Source organism: Monodon monoceros, unplaced genomic scaffold (assembly GCF_005190385.1).
Source record: "Monodon monoceros isolate NGI ecotype Baffin Bay Population unplaced genomic scaffold, NGI_Narwhal_1 Super_Scaffold_12, whole genome shotgun sequence".
NCBI lineage: Eukaryota > Metazoa > Chordata > Mammalia > Artiodactyla > Monodontidae > Monodon > Monodon monoceros.
In genome coordinates, this window is record NW_021703768.1 from 164406567 (window position 1) to 164423490 (window position 16924).

Here is a 16924-nt window from a genome sequence, read left to right on the forward strand (position 1 = left end):
GTTCTGGCAGATCCCGTCTTTATTTAAAATTTTGCTATTCTGTTCACCATGGATTTATTTTTTTCCCATTAATTTTGATATTTAAAAAATATTGCAATACTTCATTAGAATGTTATTCATCTTGATGATTGAGTTTTTCCACCCAAGACGCTCACCCTAGTACAAGCCCCGCTTCTGTCTCTTCTCCTCCCCTAGAGAAACTGAGGCACGGAGGACTCGGGGTGGGAGTGGGGGAAGGATGGGGGAGCTGTGTGGAGTCGGTTGAGCAACCCGAGCTGCCCCGGGAGGGGCTGGACGGTGACCTTTGCTTATCGCCCGCGGAATAAGCAGCTAATTAAGTCTCCCTCGCCTGCGGGAGACTTTTCCCAGGTCGGCCCGCGCCTCCTGCAGGGCCGAGACAGCCGCGGTAGCCCCGGCAGCGGTGACCTTTCCGAGTCCAATGGGGCGGGGAGGCGGGAGAGAGCGGGATGGATTTAGGCGGAAATGGTGGCGGTGGGTATCGCGGCCCTGGGATCGAACCCCGCCCGTCTCGGCTCCCCAAGTTCATCCTACCACCGTTGGGTAATAGGGGAAGGGAAAGAGCGCCCGGTGACGTCATCGAACCCCGAGCCCGGCCTCCGCCGCCAACGTCACAGACAAGCAGCGCAGCGTCACCGCATTCCTCCCGTGACGTCAGCGCGCAAGGCCAAGAACTGGCCCATAGGGGAAGGGAGAAGTCTGAAGGAAGATCTTTACTTTCTCGCACTTCATATTTGGTAAGGCGTTTAAAGTACGCAGAAACGGACTACCACTCCCATCTGGCCTTGCGTGCTGCGCACGCGCACAGCTTCCAGCGAGAGCGCGCGGCAAGCCTTTGGGCTAGATTGACGTCCCTTTAGTCGAACCAAAAGGCAAGTTTTACGGCCGCAAACCAGTCCCGACCTTACAGGCCCCACCCCTTTATTCTTAGCCCGCAGCTTCCTTGAGGGAGTGACGGGCTCCTCTGCCTTTGAAGGCTTAGTTTCCCTTGATGGACATTCACACCGATGAATCAGAGCGTCGGGAAGTCGAGAGGCTGTTGAAAGACGTGCCTTGGAGCCAATAGCTTAGCGGCAGGGCCTGGCGCCATCCAATCACTTTTCCCAGTGCCGCCAATCACCCTGGACCCCGCCCCCAGCGCGTGACGTAAGTAGGGTGGGTAGCAACAGTTGCCCCGGTGAGGGAAACGGAGGCGCCATAGCCACGGTAGTCGTGGCGACCAAGCAACCCGGCAACGCGAGTCAACAACAACAACCGACCGGCCGACCCCCACCCCCACCCCCCCGGCCCGGCCCGGGGACCCCGGCACGTTCTGTCCCCCTCCCAACATCGCCTCCGAGACCTGTGGAAAGCCCTTCCGCGGACAGAAGTAGGGAGAAGCCGAGGTAACCCGTGCGGCCCCAGGGTGGCGGTCCGGGCCGGGGAGGACAGCGAGGCCCGGGCGGCGGGTGTCTCTGTAATCATAATCTTGGGGGAAGGGGCGGGCGGTCAAAATGGCGGCGGCGACTGTCGGGGCCGTGGGGGAGGGGGCTGGGGCCCGGCTGGGGCTACACCACCCGCCCCCGGGCCCCGCAGCCCGGCCCCCGCGAGGGGCGGGCGCTCGCAGGCAGACGGCGAGTGGAGGTAGGCCGGCCAGCCAGGGCGGGGGGCTTTTATATGTCGGGAGGCACAAGGGGGCGGGACTGGGAGGGCTGGGCCAATGGGAACGAGGGAGGGGCGAGGCGGGACCGAAGTGAGTGGGCGGGGCCAGGCCATAAGGTGTGGGCGGGACCGGCCGGTGCCCCGGGAACTGGGTGGGGCAGCTGCCCCCTAGGCATTCCTGCTCGCGTAAGGGATGGAAGCCGCCTGTGCTTTGTCACTTTAGAACCTGCCAGGACTCAAGTGTGTACCACATGTGAGGCCTCAGTTTTCTATCCTGTAAAGTGGGGAGAATCACTGCCATCGCCTTTTTTTTGTATTTCAGGGACTCCTAATTCCTTTCAGGAATTTCTCTAGGGCTCATTCTTGAACTTTTTACTCCTATCTACTTTTTCTGAATGTTTTTTATAGATTAACTGTTAGTCTTGATTTCAATGCTGTTCGCTCCTAAATCTGCCTTCTCTCTGAGAAGAGATGAAGGTAGACAATTTCATGAAGCTGTGGGATAGGGGTATGGCTTTAGTCTGGACGATTTGGTTCGCAGAAAGCGAAGCCCATGGCAGAGAGGAGTGATCTTGGGTGACTGAGTTAGAAGAACAGAAACTTGATTGCTTCTATGTGAGCAGCTCTAAGATCTAAGATCTCGTCTTGTCCCTGGGCAGGGGGCTTGTTCCTGGAGATGGGACCATTCCTAGCTGTTCTGCCCATTCTGGTCTTCCTTTGGGGAAGGAAGTAAATGATGGAGTAAAGGGCGCCTGAGGAAGTTTCTGACGCTGCTTCTCTTGGCTAGACACATGTTTTTGTGTCAGTCAAGTTGGTGTCAACTGGGTCACATGTCACTGAGGAGGTACCGGCTTACAGAGCCACGTGGGCAGGGAGCTGGGACACCGAGATCAGAGGGAAGGGGAAGTGTTCCACATTTGTTAGAGGAGAATCTGAGTGACTGCTTTGCCGGGACAAGATCTGCCAGCTTGGGGAAGAATTTTTTTTTTTTTTTTTTAAACAGCAGCTGGGCCAAGTCCACTGTGCTTATTCTCTGTCTTGCTTTGGAGCTTGGCATCAGCAGAACCGAGTGCATGCTGCAGCCGTTTTCTTTTAAAATCAATCAGTAAACTTCAGGGAGAAAGAACGTTTCAGGTTCTCCCAAAGCTTTCCCTCAAGAATTTGAGATAAGGCTTGGGAGTGTCACTTCTCCAGGGATTTTTCCCAGGTCAGGAAATAACCTGATCTGGGAAATATTTCTAAACTCTAGAAATAACCAAGTTGCCAGGTCATCGGTACCTGTTAGAAAGGCGAGCTCTGAGCAGAAAGTGATCTAGTCTTGTTAACTGCCCCACCCCGTTCTTATATCTTATGCATTTGAAAGGCCCAAGCCCAGAGGGGTTCCTGAAGGGAACACTGGCTTTGGTCCCTTGTCCTTGAAACAATCAACTGCTTTCTAGCTGTATGCTCCTGGGCAAGTAACTTAACTTCTCTGGACCTTAGTTTCCTCCCATCTAAACTAGGGACAGTGATCATTGGTAATGATTTTAATCTCATATTACTATGCTGTGGATCCCATAAAAGAATACATGTTGAGCATCAAATACATAGTAATTGCTCAAACTATGTTGGCTGCTACTGTTATTATGATGGTTGTTGCTTCCTGCTCAGCCTTTGGAATTATACCATTCGCATTTATTTTTATCATTTTGAATCGGGTGACAGCCTAGTGGCTTTAAGGCTTGACTCACTTGCTGTGTGGGCCGATGACTGGGCTCCCGGGAAGCTGAGTGCTAGGACTCTAGTTTCTAGTGGGAAAGTGTCACTCTCCTAAGGCCCTTCTCCAGCTTTAGGAGGTAGCCAGAAAGAAAATTTTTCCCTGGGCCCAGGCTCAGACTCAACCTTCCGGGAGGCAGCTGGATGAGCTGGGGCTGTGGGTGTCATGGGAAAGGTGGGGACCTGGGAAGGGTGTCTCTGGAGCTAAGGGTCTCTCCCTCCCCTTCCTGCCACATGCTCCAGCATTTTGGGGCTGAAGACAGGGGATAGGCTAGGCAGGATCCACCCCCCTCCCCATCACCACCTACTAGGGACACGGCCTCCAGATAGCAACCACACAGCGCATAGTCTTCCTGGCCTAAGGGGCCTGTTCTGGACCAGGAGACATCACCTGCCCCTGTAGCACAAGCTTGCTGCTGGCAGGAGGCAGTAACTTTTTCACAAGGTCTTACCAAGTGGGCAGATTTGAACCGGCTTTTGACAGTCACTAGCAGTGTGTTCCCAGCATTGTGGACACTCATTTGACAGTAAAAGTTGAGCCCCAGCTGTGTGCTTGTCAGTGTTTTAGTAGCTGGGGATAGAGTCATGGGCAAGGCAGGTCACATCTCCACCCCTGGGGAAAGCTTACCTTCCTGGTCGTGGAGGGAAGAGGAAAATAAACAGGATACAGGGCCAGGAAAAAAATAAAACAGGAGTATGTACTCCAGAGGGCTTGGAAGGGGGTTACTTGAGACCTGAGAAGGTAGCATATGAACTAGGACATGAGTGATAAGGAGCCAGCAGCTGGAGGCGAGGAGAGCATGCCAGTAGATGGAAGAGCTGGTGCAAAGGTCCTGAGGCAGGAGGAGGCCTGGAGCATTTGGGAAGCCACATTGTGGCTAGAACATTCAGAATGAGAAAGGGGAAAGGGCCAGATCCCACACGGCCCTATGGGTCATGGGGAGGGCTCTGGATTTTATTCTCTGTGATGGGGCGCCTTAGAGCCTTCTCAATAGAGAAGTGACACGATAGGGTTTGTGTTTTCAAAGGATCTTATAGACTATACAGGCAAGAGTAAAGCCAGGAGCCAGTGATGAGAGGGTCCAGGCAAGAGATGATGGTAGCCCAGACTAGCATGGTATTGATAAAGATGGAGGGAAATGCCCAGCCTTAGGATCTATTTTGGAGGAATTATTGACAAGTCTTAAAAACTAAGTGGCTAGGGAATTCCCTGGCAGTCTAGTGGTGAGGACTCCATGCTTTCACTGCTGAGGCCTAGGTTTAACCCCTGGTTGGGGAACTAAGATCCTACAAGCTACATGGTGTAGCCAAAACAAAAAACAAAAAAACTGGATATAGAGGATGAAGGAAACACACATTATTATATTTAATTTCCCCATTCCCCCAAAAGTTCATTTTTGAAGCCAGTCTACAAGTGAGGGAAGTGAGGTTTTCTTTCCATTTCCTTGGGAGGGCCTTGTCCAAGATGTAAACCATTCAGTTAAGTATCTGGCATCTAAAACAGTTGGCAAACTACGGCCTTCACCTGTTTTATATGGCCTGTGAGCTAAGACTGATTTTTACATTTTTAAGACTGATATTTTGTGACATGATTAATATATCATGATATGTGAAAATTATGAAAATTCAAATCTAAGTATCTAGAAATAAACTTTTATTGGCACACAGCCACACTTGCTTGTTTACATATTGTCCATGGCTACTTTAATACTCCAGGGGCAAAGTTGAGTCATTGCAATAGGCTGTCTGCCTTCAAAACCAAAAATGTTGACTGCACAGAAATTTGCCAGCCTCTGACCTAAAGAATTGATTCAAACATTCTCCAAAAACAGGTGTTGGCTTTGAAGATAGGTGCAGCCATTGGTGCTTTTTTTTGGCAGTTTCGTTGCTAAGGAACAGATCTGCTGAGTCATGCTCAGATAGACCGGGAATGCCTCATCCTGTATAAATATTTGTGACTTATTCCTCTCTAGGGAACACCCTACAGAACTCTGCTTAACCTAGTCTTCCACAAATGGCAAAAAAATGGGGGTTCCCTGGTGAAATAGTTATGGGAAATATGTCATTCTGTATCATTCTTCCTGGAGACTAACAATGACAGTGCTGAGAAGGTCTCCCAACAGAGAAGTTGGTTTAACTGTTTTATCCATCTCCTCTTCCTCCCCCTTTTTTTTTTTTTTTTTTTTGTGGTACGCAGGCCTCTTACTGCTGTGGCCTCTCCCGTTGCGGAGCACAAGCTCCGGACGCACAGGCTCAGCGGCCATGGCTCACGGGCGCAGCCGCTCTGCGGCATGTGGGATCTTCCCGGACCGGGGCATGAACCTGTGTCCCCTGCATCGGCAGGCAGGCAGACTCTCAACTACTGTGCCACCAGGGAAGCCCCTCTTCCCCTTTTTGAGCTCAGCCTTTCAGTTGTCTCATCGCCACCTCCCCCTGCTCCTGAGGGGAAGGGAGGAGGCCTGCAGGGTTGGCACCTCGAGGAGGAGAAAGCACCAGCAAGTGTGGAGCTTTTAAAGCCCTTTTGTGGTGGGAGGGGCCCCTAGGGGCCAGCTCTCTTAGGGCTGGGAAGGTCCAAGCCAGGGTTTCTCAGTGCCCCCAGAACCACCTGCCTCTGAATCATCCAGGGGACTAGCTCAAACAGCAAACTCCAGGGTCATCCCAGACTCTGGCAGTGGGGCCTAGGAACCTGCATTTAACTAACTCCCCAGGTGAGGCTGATGAACACCAGAGTCAGAGTCCCCCTTGGCACCTCTTTCCAAGAGCTTGAGGACTGTGTCTCTCTCCCCCTTCCAGCCCCAACTGGCATGGATGTTTGTTGAATGAATAATAATAATAGCAACTTCCATTTCTCAGTGCTTATTGGGTGCTGGGCTGATCACATTGGATCTTTACAACAGCCTTATGAAACAGGTGTTCTTATCATCCCCAGGTGACAGATGGGAAAACTGAGGCCCGGAGGAAAGTCAGTTACACGTTTATGAATTAAGAGACAGGCCAGGGTTCATGTGGAGGTGGGTCTGACACTGGGCAGACAGGTGCTGATCAGCTGCAGTGACTTGAGCACCTGATCTGGGCCAGAGTTTGGACCCAGTAGCATGAGACCGGAGGAGGTGGGCCTCTCTAATGCTGGCAGAAAAGAGTTTGGGAAGTGCAGGGGCTGGGGGAAGATGTCTTCTCTGTGTGCATGGCAGGCAGTAGCCTCTTCCCTCTCCCGGTGGGCAAGCTCCCCCTGCTGCCTGAGTCCCTGGCAGGCCACCCTTCCGTCCTGCCCAGTGGGAAAGCCCAGAACAGCGCCCCTGGACCTGAACCAGGGCCCATTCCCCCTTGGCAAGAGAGACCATGTGCCTCACCCAGCTCCTGGGAGAGGGACCACAACCTTTTAGCAGCCACAAAAGCTGCCTCTGCCTGGTCAGGTGGGCCCCATTCTGAGGTCAGCGGGGGCTGCTGGGCCTGCCCTGTGGCCAGGACCTGTTCCCAGCCCAGCTGCCCCTGGTCCTAGAAGGCCACTTTCCTTGAGGAGCTCACATCTGGTGTCACCACCCATAGCTGCCCTCACTTTTGTGGCAGCAAGCAGCTCAGGAGGCTTTTTGGACTCAAACAGCATCCCTGTGTCTGGCACCCCACTGGGAATGATACTCAGCCAAGGATCCAAGCCCAGATGGCAGGCAATTAGGGAACTGGCATAGGTTGGCCGGGAGATAGCTTTCCCCATGACTTTCCTTTCTGGCAATTAGCCAGCTAGTCAAGTGCTTAGAATGCCCAGGGTTCAGATGCAGTCCTGCCACTTCCCTGCTGTGTGGCCTGGGACAATCTCAACCTCTCTGAGCCTCAGCTCCTCCTCTGGCAGAAGGAACCCAAATTCAGATGTGATGGTTGCAAAGTCTTAAATTAAGTAATGTAGGGGGACTTCCCTGGTGGCGCAGTGGTTAAGAATCTGACTGCCAGTGCAGGGGACACAGGTTCGAGCCCTGGTCCAGGAAGATCCCATATGCCGCGGAGCAACTAAGCCCGTGCGTCACAAGTACTGAGGCCGCGTGCCGCAACTAATGAAGCCAGCGTGCCTAGAGCCCATGCTCCACCACAATGAGAAGCCCGGGCACCGCTCGCCGCAACTAGAGAAAGCCCGTGCGCAGCAACGAAGACCCAATGCAGCCAAAAATAAATAAATTAATTTAAAAAAAAAAGAAAACCACAAGCTTAAAAAAAAAAAAGTCATGTAGGGACTTCCCTGGCGTGGCGGTCCAGTGGTTAAGACTCCACACTTCCACTACAGGGGGCACGGGTTCAACCCCTGGTCAGGGTACTAAGATCCCACGTGCCACGTGGCGCGGCCAAAAAACAAAAATTAAAATTGAGTAATGTAAAGAAAGCGCTCAGCACAGTGCCCAGCCTGCAGGAGCCCTCAGGAGAGCTGTATTATTTGTTTTTGGGTGAGAGCCGGAGCTCTCCCAGCACAGGGGTCCCCCAGGCACTGGGGCCTAGGAAGGAAGAAGGCAGGAATCCTGGGCAGGGATGAGTGGAAGAGGTGCAGACCAGCTCCAGTCCATACTTAGTTGCCCTGCAGTGATGGATTTGTTATATCTTGCCACCAGCCTCAGGATTTAATTAAGTTACTGATGAACTCAAATGTGTCTCTAGGGAGCCAGGAGCTGTCCCTGGTTTCCTCTGCCTGTAGATTAATTCTTGTTTTTCCTTCTTGTTTTTTCCTCCTCTTCTCCCCCGCCCCGCCCCACCTTTCTTCCCAAGCAAGCAAAAAAAAAAAAAAAGAAAAGCCTTATTTATTATCATTTTCCCCACTGTTGGCATGGCAACACAGGCGTACGTTACTGAGCTACAGGCAGCCCCGCAACCATCCCAGCCGCCACAGGCCCCTCCACAAGCCCAGCCCCAGCCACCGCCACCACCAGCCTCAGCAGCACCCCAGCCCCCCCAGCCCCCCGCCACCACCGCCAACCCTCAGCCCCAGTATGTCACCGAGCTGCAGAGTCCGCAGCCTCAGGCACAGCCACCGGGCGGCCAGAAGCAGTACGTGACAGAGCTCCCGGCCACCCCCACGCCCTCACAGCCGGCCGGCACACCCGCCCCGTCCCCAGCGTCCCAGCAGTACATCGTGGTCACCGTCTCCGGTAAGTGGACACGTGCTCAGAGCGAGGGCACTCAGTGAACAACCCCAAAGGGAGTTTTGGGGAGCCTAGCATCCTGGATGTGGGGGCACCCTGGCGCCCTCCCATTGTCACTTATTATGCCTGTTACCAGGAGGGCAGCTTTTAAACTCTCTGGGGTTCCCAGGTGGGATCTGGGGGGCACCTCTGGGGAAGGAGTAGTCAGACCAAGCAGGGAGGCCTCTGTGCCCCCAAACTCCTCCCCACCGGGGCAGCTCTTAGAGCTGTTTCTGTCTCTATCCTCAAGTAAGGTGTCACTTGAAGAAAGGATTGGGCAGTGGAGTTAATTTGCAAACGCCTGCTGGAGATGGAGGGTGAACACACAGCCATCATCCGTAAAGGGATCATAACAGCTTCGAGCGCTCAGGGGCTGCGTGTGAGGTGCTCCCTGTGGCAGTTCAGGGAGGTCCGCTGGGAGGCCTGGAGGGACCACTTCCCCTCCCCTCCCATTTCATTTTTGGCAAGACTCAGGCCAAGCGGGGCTCTTGGCTGGGCGAGTTCGTGAGCATGTGATGTGGCCAAGGGCTCCTGTTTGTCACTGTGGCCGCCCCTTGAGGCTGTGGAGCAAATGACCAGGAAGCTTGGGTCATGGCACCCATGGTTCCTGCCTAGAGCATCTTCCCCATGCCCGCTTATTCTAGAATGGGGATGGGCTGAGCAGAGGGAAGTGGGAGCACAGGGTCACGACAGGCAGTCTCTCCCCTAAGGGAGAATGTGGAGCTCCGAACAGGGCTCGGCGTCATTAGTGGTTTCTGATGTGCTCTGTGTAGAGGGGAGGATGCAGCAAAACCTCATGTTGAGGCTGGCCCTGGTCCTCCCAGAGTGGAAAAGGAAGTGGTGGGGATCCTAAGGGCATCCTGGGAGGCTGCGGAAGGAGCAGGTCAAGACTGCGTTTAGGACCATAGGACAATAAAGGGTCAAAATTTGTGGCAGTTGACATGGCCCCTTAGGACCAGGACAGAAGCAGCTGGGCCCCGGCAGCATCCTGGAGGCTCCTGGCTGTGTCGGGGTCCCCAGGGAGGGCCAGGGGGTGGGGCACGCAGGGGCTCAGGACAGTGACTCTTTAACACACAGACTGGTGTGGAGGGATGGTACGCAAGAGTCAGCTGAGTGCAGAGTGAGGCCAGGCCAAGGACGTGGCCAGGGTCACCGGGCCACAGATCTCCAGGGGGCTCTCGGTGCTGCACAGGGATCCTGCTACATTTCCTAGCCAGCATACCCCTCACTGTCCGAGAAACCCACTCCCGCATCTCTCACCTCTGTCACCTCCCTCTCACTCTGTGCTCTTTTGACCCCTGACCCTGCTGCTGACCTCTCTGGGGACAAGGCATCATCACATGACAAGAAGGACCCCTTCTCCCACCCAGCCAGCCTCCCAGCACCCGGGGTCCATCTGCACCCACCAGCTCTGCTTTCTGGCTTCTGGAAGGGTGAATCGGCCCCCTGCCTGTTCCAGGCTGCCCCCTCCAAGACTTGCTTCTGCCATCCTGGCCTCCTCACTGGGTCCCTCTCTTGCTGATCTTCTCCACCTGCTTGAAAAGATGCAACAGCTCCCATTTTAACCGGGCCTCCCAGGCCCTGCACCCCCTTCAGCTGCTGCCCGATTCTCTTCCCTTTAAGTTCGAATTCCTCAAAGGATTCATGCTCCCTTCCATAGTCTCTTCTCCCTCACCTCAGCCACTTGCACCTTCCCTCGCCATAGTCCTAGTCAGGGTCACCCATGGCCCCTGTCTTGTCGATCCACTGGTCACTCTCTGTTCTTCTCTTCCTTAGCCTCTGGGCAGCGCCTGACACACTGGTCCCCCTCCTCCCAGAGCTGCCCTCCTGCCCTGGTCTCTGCCCACGTCCCTCCTTCCTCCTCATCTCCCTGACTTTGTCAGCAATGACCTCATCAGGTCTGAGGTCTCCTCTCTGCTCCAGTGATTCTCCCTTCATGGTGGCCTTGTCCAGTGTCTCAGCTTGCGATGCCACCTCTTATGCTGACAGTGCCATGCTGAGGTCTGCATCCTGGGCTTCAGCCCTGAGCCCTGGCTACCTGGGAGCCATCAAAGGGACCTCTCAAACCAGCATGGCCAAATAGAAGTCTGGATTTGTTTCCTTCTTCAAATCTGGCCTCCATTGAGACTTCCTTGTCCTAGTAAATATCACCCCCAGGTCTGGGTCAGCCTTGATTCCTGTCTTACCCATCCTTTTTTATTTTTTTTTTCTGGCTGTACCGTGTGGCACGTGGGATCTTAGTTCCCTGACCGGGGATCGAAACCTTGCCCCTGAAGTGGGAGCGCAGGGTCTTAACCACTGGACCGCCAAGGAAGTCCCCTGTCTCACCCACCCTTGAGCAAGCAAGATCTCTTGGCTCCACCTCCTAAATGCAGCCAGAACCCACCACCTCTCCCACCTCCACGGCCCCCTACCCTGGTCCAGCCTCTGCTCATACCCTTCACAGTCCTCCCCCCACAGCAACCAGAGGGAGCCTCTTGCCAGCTCTTGATTAGGTTCCATCATGTCCCAGCTCAACCCAGATTATTCCAAGGCAGGTGGCCCTGGGAGCACTCTCTGAGAAACCTTGGCCTGGCCTTTCTTGGCCCTAGGAGATCTGGCCCCCTGTGGCTCACAGGAAGGGGCTTAAAAAGCTCCACACTCCCTGTGCCCCTGCTGACAAGTGTCCAACCTCCTGACTCTGGCCTTCAAGGCCTGCTGGCCACCCAGCCCTACCTGGTACTAACCTGCCCCCTAGCATACCTGCTTCAGCCCCACTGGTCTTCCTGTGGCTCCTCAAACCTTCCAGGCTTAGTTCGTCTCTGGGCCTTTGCACTCACGTTGCCCTCTGCCGGGAGCACTCCCATCCCAGACCTTCTGGTGGTTCATCCCTCGCGAATGCTGGCCGGACCCAGCTCAGTCCTCATACCCCATTAGCCCCTGGGCAGCCAAGAGCAGGTAGGAGGGCTTGTCTGTCACTGCTGGAGGACTTTTCGTAGCCTACAGGGCATCTTATTGGCCCTGAACCTCCTGAGTGCTGGCTTTTGCTGCTTCAGGTGTCCAGGGTCCCCAGAACAAGGGTCTGCAATGGATGCACATCTCCAGGCCCCAGAACACCCCAAGTCCCAGCCTACCTCCTCCCTTCCCCTTGTCTTCTCCAGCTCCTCCCAGCGCTCCCCCAGGGAGTCCCTGGTGCTTACAGGTCAAAGCCTTTGTTTCCCTCCTCCCCTGGTCCCCCCATCTTGCTGTGGGGCACTCAGTGTGGACGGGTTGCAGTGTTGGCGTGAATGGCTGTTGGCGTGAATCTTAACCTCCCTTCTTTGGTCAGGCAGTGGCTTAATTGTCTTCCACAGTGGTCCTGGGGAATTTCATTTCCCTTCTGCTCCCAGTTCTGCCAGGAGCAAGCCTGTCCCCGGAAGGCTTACTGGGCAATGCTTCCTTGATTTGTTCTAAGAGGAGGTTGGGTTGCGCCCTGTCACTGAACTTGTGCTGCTCCGTTCACCCCTCCGCCATCCCCTTGCCGTGATTTCCTAGGGTTCCTCCATAACCCTCTCCCACTTTTAGTGTCCCTTTTATCTAAGGGTGGCCCTTGGGCCATGTGAGCCAGTCCTAGGGGTGGAGGTGGGGGTGTAACTGACACCAGCAAAGGCTTCAGCAAGGTGCCTGGGGTTCCTCCAGAGCCAGAAGCAATCTGAGCTGAGCAGGGACCCAGGGAGTGGCAGGGAGGAGGCAGGGAGGGGCCCTGGACCCAGACCTGGAGCCTAGGCTGGAAGCCAGCCAGGAGCAGCACCAGAAGCAGCTCAACTAACCCGATCCTTGCAAGCTCTGCCCTAAGGTGACTTTGGAGGTGATGGGAAGGAAGCTCAAATTTCCCGGCTTAGGAGCAATCCTCTAGATCCATAAATCCCTGTCCTCAGAGGCAACCGGACTCTCACCCAAAACCCGGGTGGAAGGGTCCCGCCAGCTGTCCCTAGGAAAGCGAAAGTGAGCCTGTGGAAGGGGATAGGGCTGGGCTGGAGGAGGGACCATGTCCAGCCTCTCTTCCCTGCTTCTGACCTGGAGTCCTTGGGAGTCCAACAAGACTTGTGTCCAGGAGAGGGACATGGAGGGTGTTTGTCAGTGTCCCCAAGCATAGATGGGGAAACCGAGGTCAGGGCAGACAAGGGACTCAGGACGCTGGGGGCAGCAGGAGTCCACAGGCCCCGCAAAGAACCTTTGACTGAAATCATCGTTAGGATGGGAGCAAAGGATCAGGAGGGAGAGGGCCATGACTGCCCCATCTGTTGTCCGTGGTGAACTGGGTCCCAGCTTGGAGTCGAGCCTCAGGTTTCCCTCCGTCTTCCCCTAAGTAGCTCGTGACATTCGAGGCCTGAGTAGGTCTCAGTGAGGAAGTGCAAGGCCCAGGGAGGAAGAGACACTCATCAGGTTAAGGGACAGGAGTCAGCTGCCGCTTCCTGACTGGAGACTTGAGACAGCAGGGCCCTCTCTGGTCTGGTGCACATGCCCAGAATGGAGTTTGCACGCACGCGCGCGCACACACACACACACACACACTCAGAGCCAGGGCTAGACACAATGGTAGGGAGCCTGCCCTAGCTACAGGCAGACAGGGGCTCACACATCGGAAGCCCCTTGTCCAGAGAGTAGACTCTGGAACCTCACCTGCCCGGCATGCCCTCCTGGCCTGGCAAAGATGGGGATTCTGGCCTTGAGGGCTACCCCAGAGGCAGGAGATGGGCAACAACACTGGTTCCCAGGGCTTCCCTGTCCCAGGCAGATGCTTGATCTCAGCAAGTCCCCAGGCCTCCAACTGCTCAGGGTCCCGCTTAAGGATCAGCCTTGGCATTTTCATCAGGGCACCGGGGCCTAGGAGGCGGCTGGGGCCAGCCCCACATTCGCTGCCCACCCTGAGCCAGGCCAAACCTGCCACGGGCCTCCTCTGTCAGGCACTATCCCTTGGGCTGTGCCTGGCTTCCTGTGCCTCATGGACACCCAGGTGTGCCGGGCCCCTCACATGACGTGGGGCTTTCTCGGGTTCCTCCCAGCGGGCCAGCTCAGGGAGGGCCTCCTCTTTTACCATTCAGGGAAGCCTAAGTACAATAGATGCGAGGGACAATTCCAGCAAAACATAGGAATCGGTGCCCCCTGGAACTGGTTGCAGAGGCAGCTGGCCAAGCAGGCCTGCGGTTACTGTCTGCCCCACATCTGGCTACCACTCCCCCACACCCAACATACATACATTCATGTGCTCTGCCCCAGACTTGGCCCCTGAGGTCCTTGCTTCTACCTAGGGTGACCTTTCTGTCCCGGCCAGGCCCTTCTCCATGTCTCCCCACAGCAGCTGAGGCCCAGCTCCCCGCTTTGGAGGCTGAGCCCCAAAGGGATGCTCTGGACCTTGTGGTGTCCCCATAGGCCCCTGGCTCACTGTCCTCCGGTACCCACAGGCCTGAGTCTGCACACCACTGCCTTTGGGCCCTCAGCCTGGGCCTGACCGTTGACTCTGGGTTCCACACATGGTGTGACAGTCATGTGGGCACGGACACGAGCCTGTGTTCTGGTCTGCCAGTTCCCGGCTGGACGACCTCGGACAAAGTTACTTCCCCTCTTCTGGTCTCTGTTGCCCTCGCTAAAAACAGAGGTAATAAAAGTTCTTTCCATTTCCAGCTGCCCAGGAAGATGCTACTGCAGTGCCTGGGGCACCGGAAGTGCTATAGTTACTTTTATTATTCCTTGCCCACTGCCCTCCAATCCCACCAGAGTGCTCCCAGGGCATGGGACTGGGACCTTGGCTCCTTCTGGCAGCACATTGGAGGAAGGGCAGGTGCATGTGTGCCCCCAGCCCTACCCCACAACTGAAACTGCTGGGAGCAACCAGGCGACACAGAGGGGGTGGGGTGGATTGTGTCCCAGCTGGGGTGAGGGTCTCCCAACCAGTGCCTCTCAGGGACACTCGTGCTCCACGCCCCTCCCTCGCCCCCAGCTCACCTGTTAATCACTTAGCGAGGTGTGCATGAAACCCGACCCGTGCCTTCCTGATAGCATCTCTGGGTACCAGCCTCCCTCCTGACCCCACACAGTGGCCCCAGCCCCACGAAGGCCCCACGAAGGCTCTGCCCACTGGGAGGGAAGTGTGTTTATCCTAAGAGGACAGCCAGGAACTCTGCATCCACTGGGGGGATTAGCTCCCCAAGGTTGCAGGTATAAAGCCGCCCGCACAGCCTGCTGTTCCCAAAGAGGTGGGCGAAGAGTGCTGGGCAGGCTCCCCCGGGGCGGTGGGGCAGGTGGGCACCATGTTCTATGATTGCCTCTTCTTGGCTGCCTGTCAGCGTGAGTACCCGCCCGCCCAGCTCCAAGCCCTCTGCCCCCCTACACCCCAGTGAGGACTGGGAAGCAGGGACGGTGGAGAGGGAGGGGGTGTTTGGCCGCAGGCCTGTGAGACCTTCTGGGGCGACTTCTCTGACCAGCTTCCATCCCTGGGAAGCCAGGGGTCATTTCAAGGAAGGTGGCCCCGACGCCTTGCAAGGCTGTGGGACCTGCGGGGGGGCGGGGGGCGGGGTCAGTCACGGTCCACAGTCCTGCCTGTTGGGCAGAGGCATCCATCCCTCCAAGCCTCCGCTGCATGATGGCTTCTCAGTCACCGCTTCTGGTCTGACTTCGGGACAGTGAGGGTAGGGGTGAGGAGGGAGGCTGCTTCTGGGTGTTAAGGATTATAGGCCCTTGGGGCCCCCAGCCCACCCCAATGTTGGGCAGTGTTGGGGCTGACCAGGGGCCAGGCAGGATTCTTGGAGAGCCTAGCCCCATCCAGAGCTAGCTTCAGGCTGCATTGTCGCATCCCAGCGGGCTCAGGCTCAGGGTGGGGGCAGTGGCGGCAGGCAGAGCTGACCTGGTGACCTTTCCCTACAGAAGGTGCCATGCGGGCCAGCGAGACTGTGTCAGAGGCCAGCCCGGGCTCCACGGCCAGCCAGACTGGAGTCCCCACTCAGGTGGTGCAGCAGGTGCAGGGCACCCAGCAGGTAGGACACACACCCCTCCCCCAGGGGTGTGTAGAGAGGGCACCTGAGGGGGGCAGCGAGGCTGTGGCCGTGGGTACCTTGCTTCCCCCCTGGTTCTGCTGCCCGAACCATCTGCTCACCTGTTCTTATCAAGATGTTCACTGCTGCCGCCCCAGCAAATCCCCCCACCTCCCTGCTCCGGGCCGGGCCTCCCTGGGGAAGCCAGCGTGGCTCAGGTCCCTCCTCCTTCCCCCACAGCGGCTGCTGGTCCAGACGAGTGTGCAGACCAAGCCGGGCCACGTGTCACCCCTCCAGCTCACCAACATCCCGGTGCCCCAACAGGTAAGCGCCCCGCATCCAGCCCCCACCCTCACAGCCTCCCCAGGGTGCAGAACCCACCCCTGTGGCCTGCTCTTATCTACCCTCACCAGCATCAAGGCTATGGGGCCTATCCAGGGGCTGCCCTACCTGCTGCCTCCAGCCGGTGAGGCCGTGTCAGTCAGGGCCCATTGGGGAAGGAAGAGCTGCAGGAGTCATCTTAACAGAGACCTGAGGATTGACAGTAAGGAACGTGGCTGGTGGGTCCAGCCCCAGTGTCCCAAAGCAGAGAAGCCAAAGCCGGTTAGGAACCAAGAACCCATAGCCAGCACAGGGGCGTGAGTGCACGGTGGTCTGTCGCCTGGAAGGCTACACACCGGGTGCTGGCATCCAGCGTGGACCGGGACAAAGTCCTGTCAGGTTTCAAGGGTGAGAGCACATTTCCTGTGCCCTGTGGAGCCAGGCTCCCTGGACACAGACTCCAGCTCTGCTGCACATGGGCTCCAGGATCTCGGGCAAGTACTTTCACTGTCCTAAACCTCTGTGAAGTGGGGGAGTGACTGCAGCATCAGGACTGTCAGGGCGATTCTGTGAGCTAGCAGGCATGCAGCACTAGAACGGCGCCTGGCACGACACAGGTGCTCATTAAAAACACACAGGCCGGGGCTTCCCTGGTGGCGCAGTGGTTGAGAGTCCGCCTGCCGATGCAGGGGACGCGGGTTCGTGCCCCGGTCCGGGAAGATCCCACATGCCGCGGAGCGGCTGGGCCCGTGAGCCATGGCCGCCGAGCCTGCGCGTCCGCAGCCTGTGCTCCGCAACGGGAGAGGCCATGGCAGTGAGAGGCCCGCGTACCGCAAAAAAAAAAAACAACAGAAAAAACGAAAAAAACCCCAGGCCGTTGTCAGTGAACTGTGGTCCTTCTGGCTCCAGGCTCTCCCCACACAGCGTCTGGTGGTGCAGAGCACAGCCCCGGGCGGCAAGAGTGGCCAGGTCTCCCTGACGGTGCATGGCACGCAGCAGGTGCACTCACCTCCTGAGGTAGGTGGCGGCCCCTTTGGCCAC

General features: G+C 56.5%; 1 protein-coding gene across 3 annotated transcripts in view; it reads left to right on the forward strand.

The window, feature by feature from the left end:
* Positions 1–1053: 1053 nt before the first annotated feature.
* RFX1 (regulatory factor X1) overlaps positions 1054–16924 on the forward strand; it is a 31797-nt gene continuing 15926 nt past the window's right edge. For 2 of the 3 annotated variants that reach the window (XM_029216481.1, XM_029216482.1), the window contains exons 1-5: positions 1054–1403; positions 8161–8540; positions 15456–15565; positions 15803–15886; positions 16793–16900. In XM_029216481.1, the coding sequence (XP_029072314.1) occupies positions 8219–8540; positions 15456–15565; positions 15803–15886; positions 16793–16900 (624 nt within the window). In that variant the 5' untranslated portion in view covers positions 1054–1403; positions 8161–8218. The remainder of the gene's footprint in view (positions 1404–8160; positions 8541–15455; positions 15566–15802; positions 15887–16792; positions 16901–16924) is intronic. The other variant, XM_029216484.1, reaches the window with a different exon arrangement.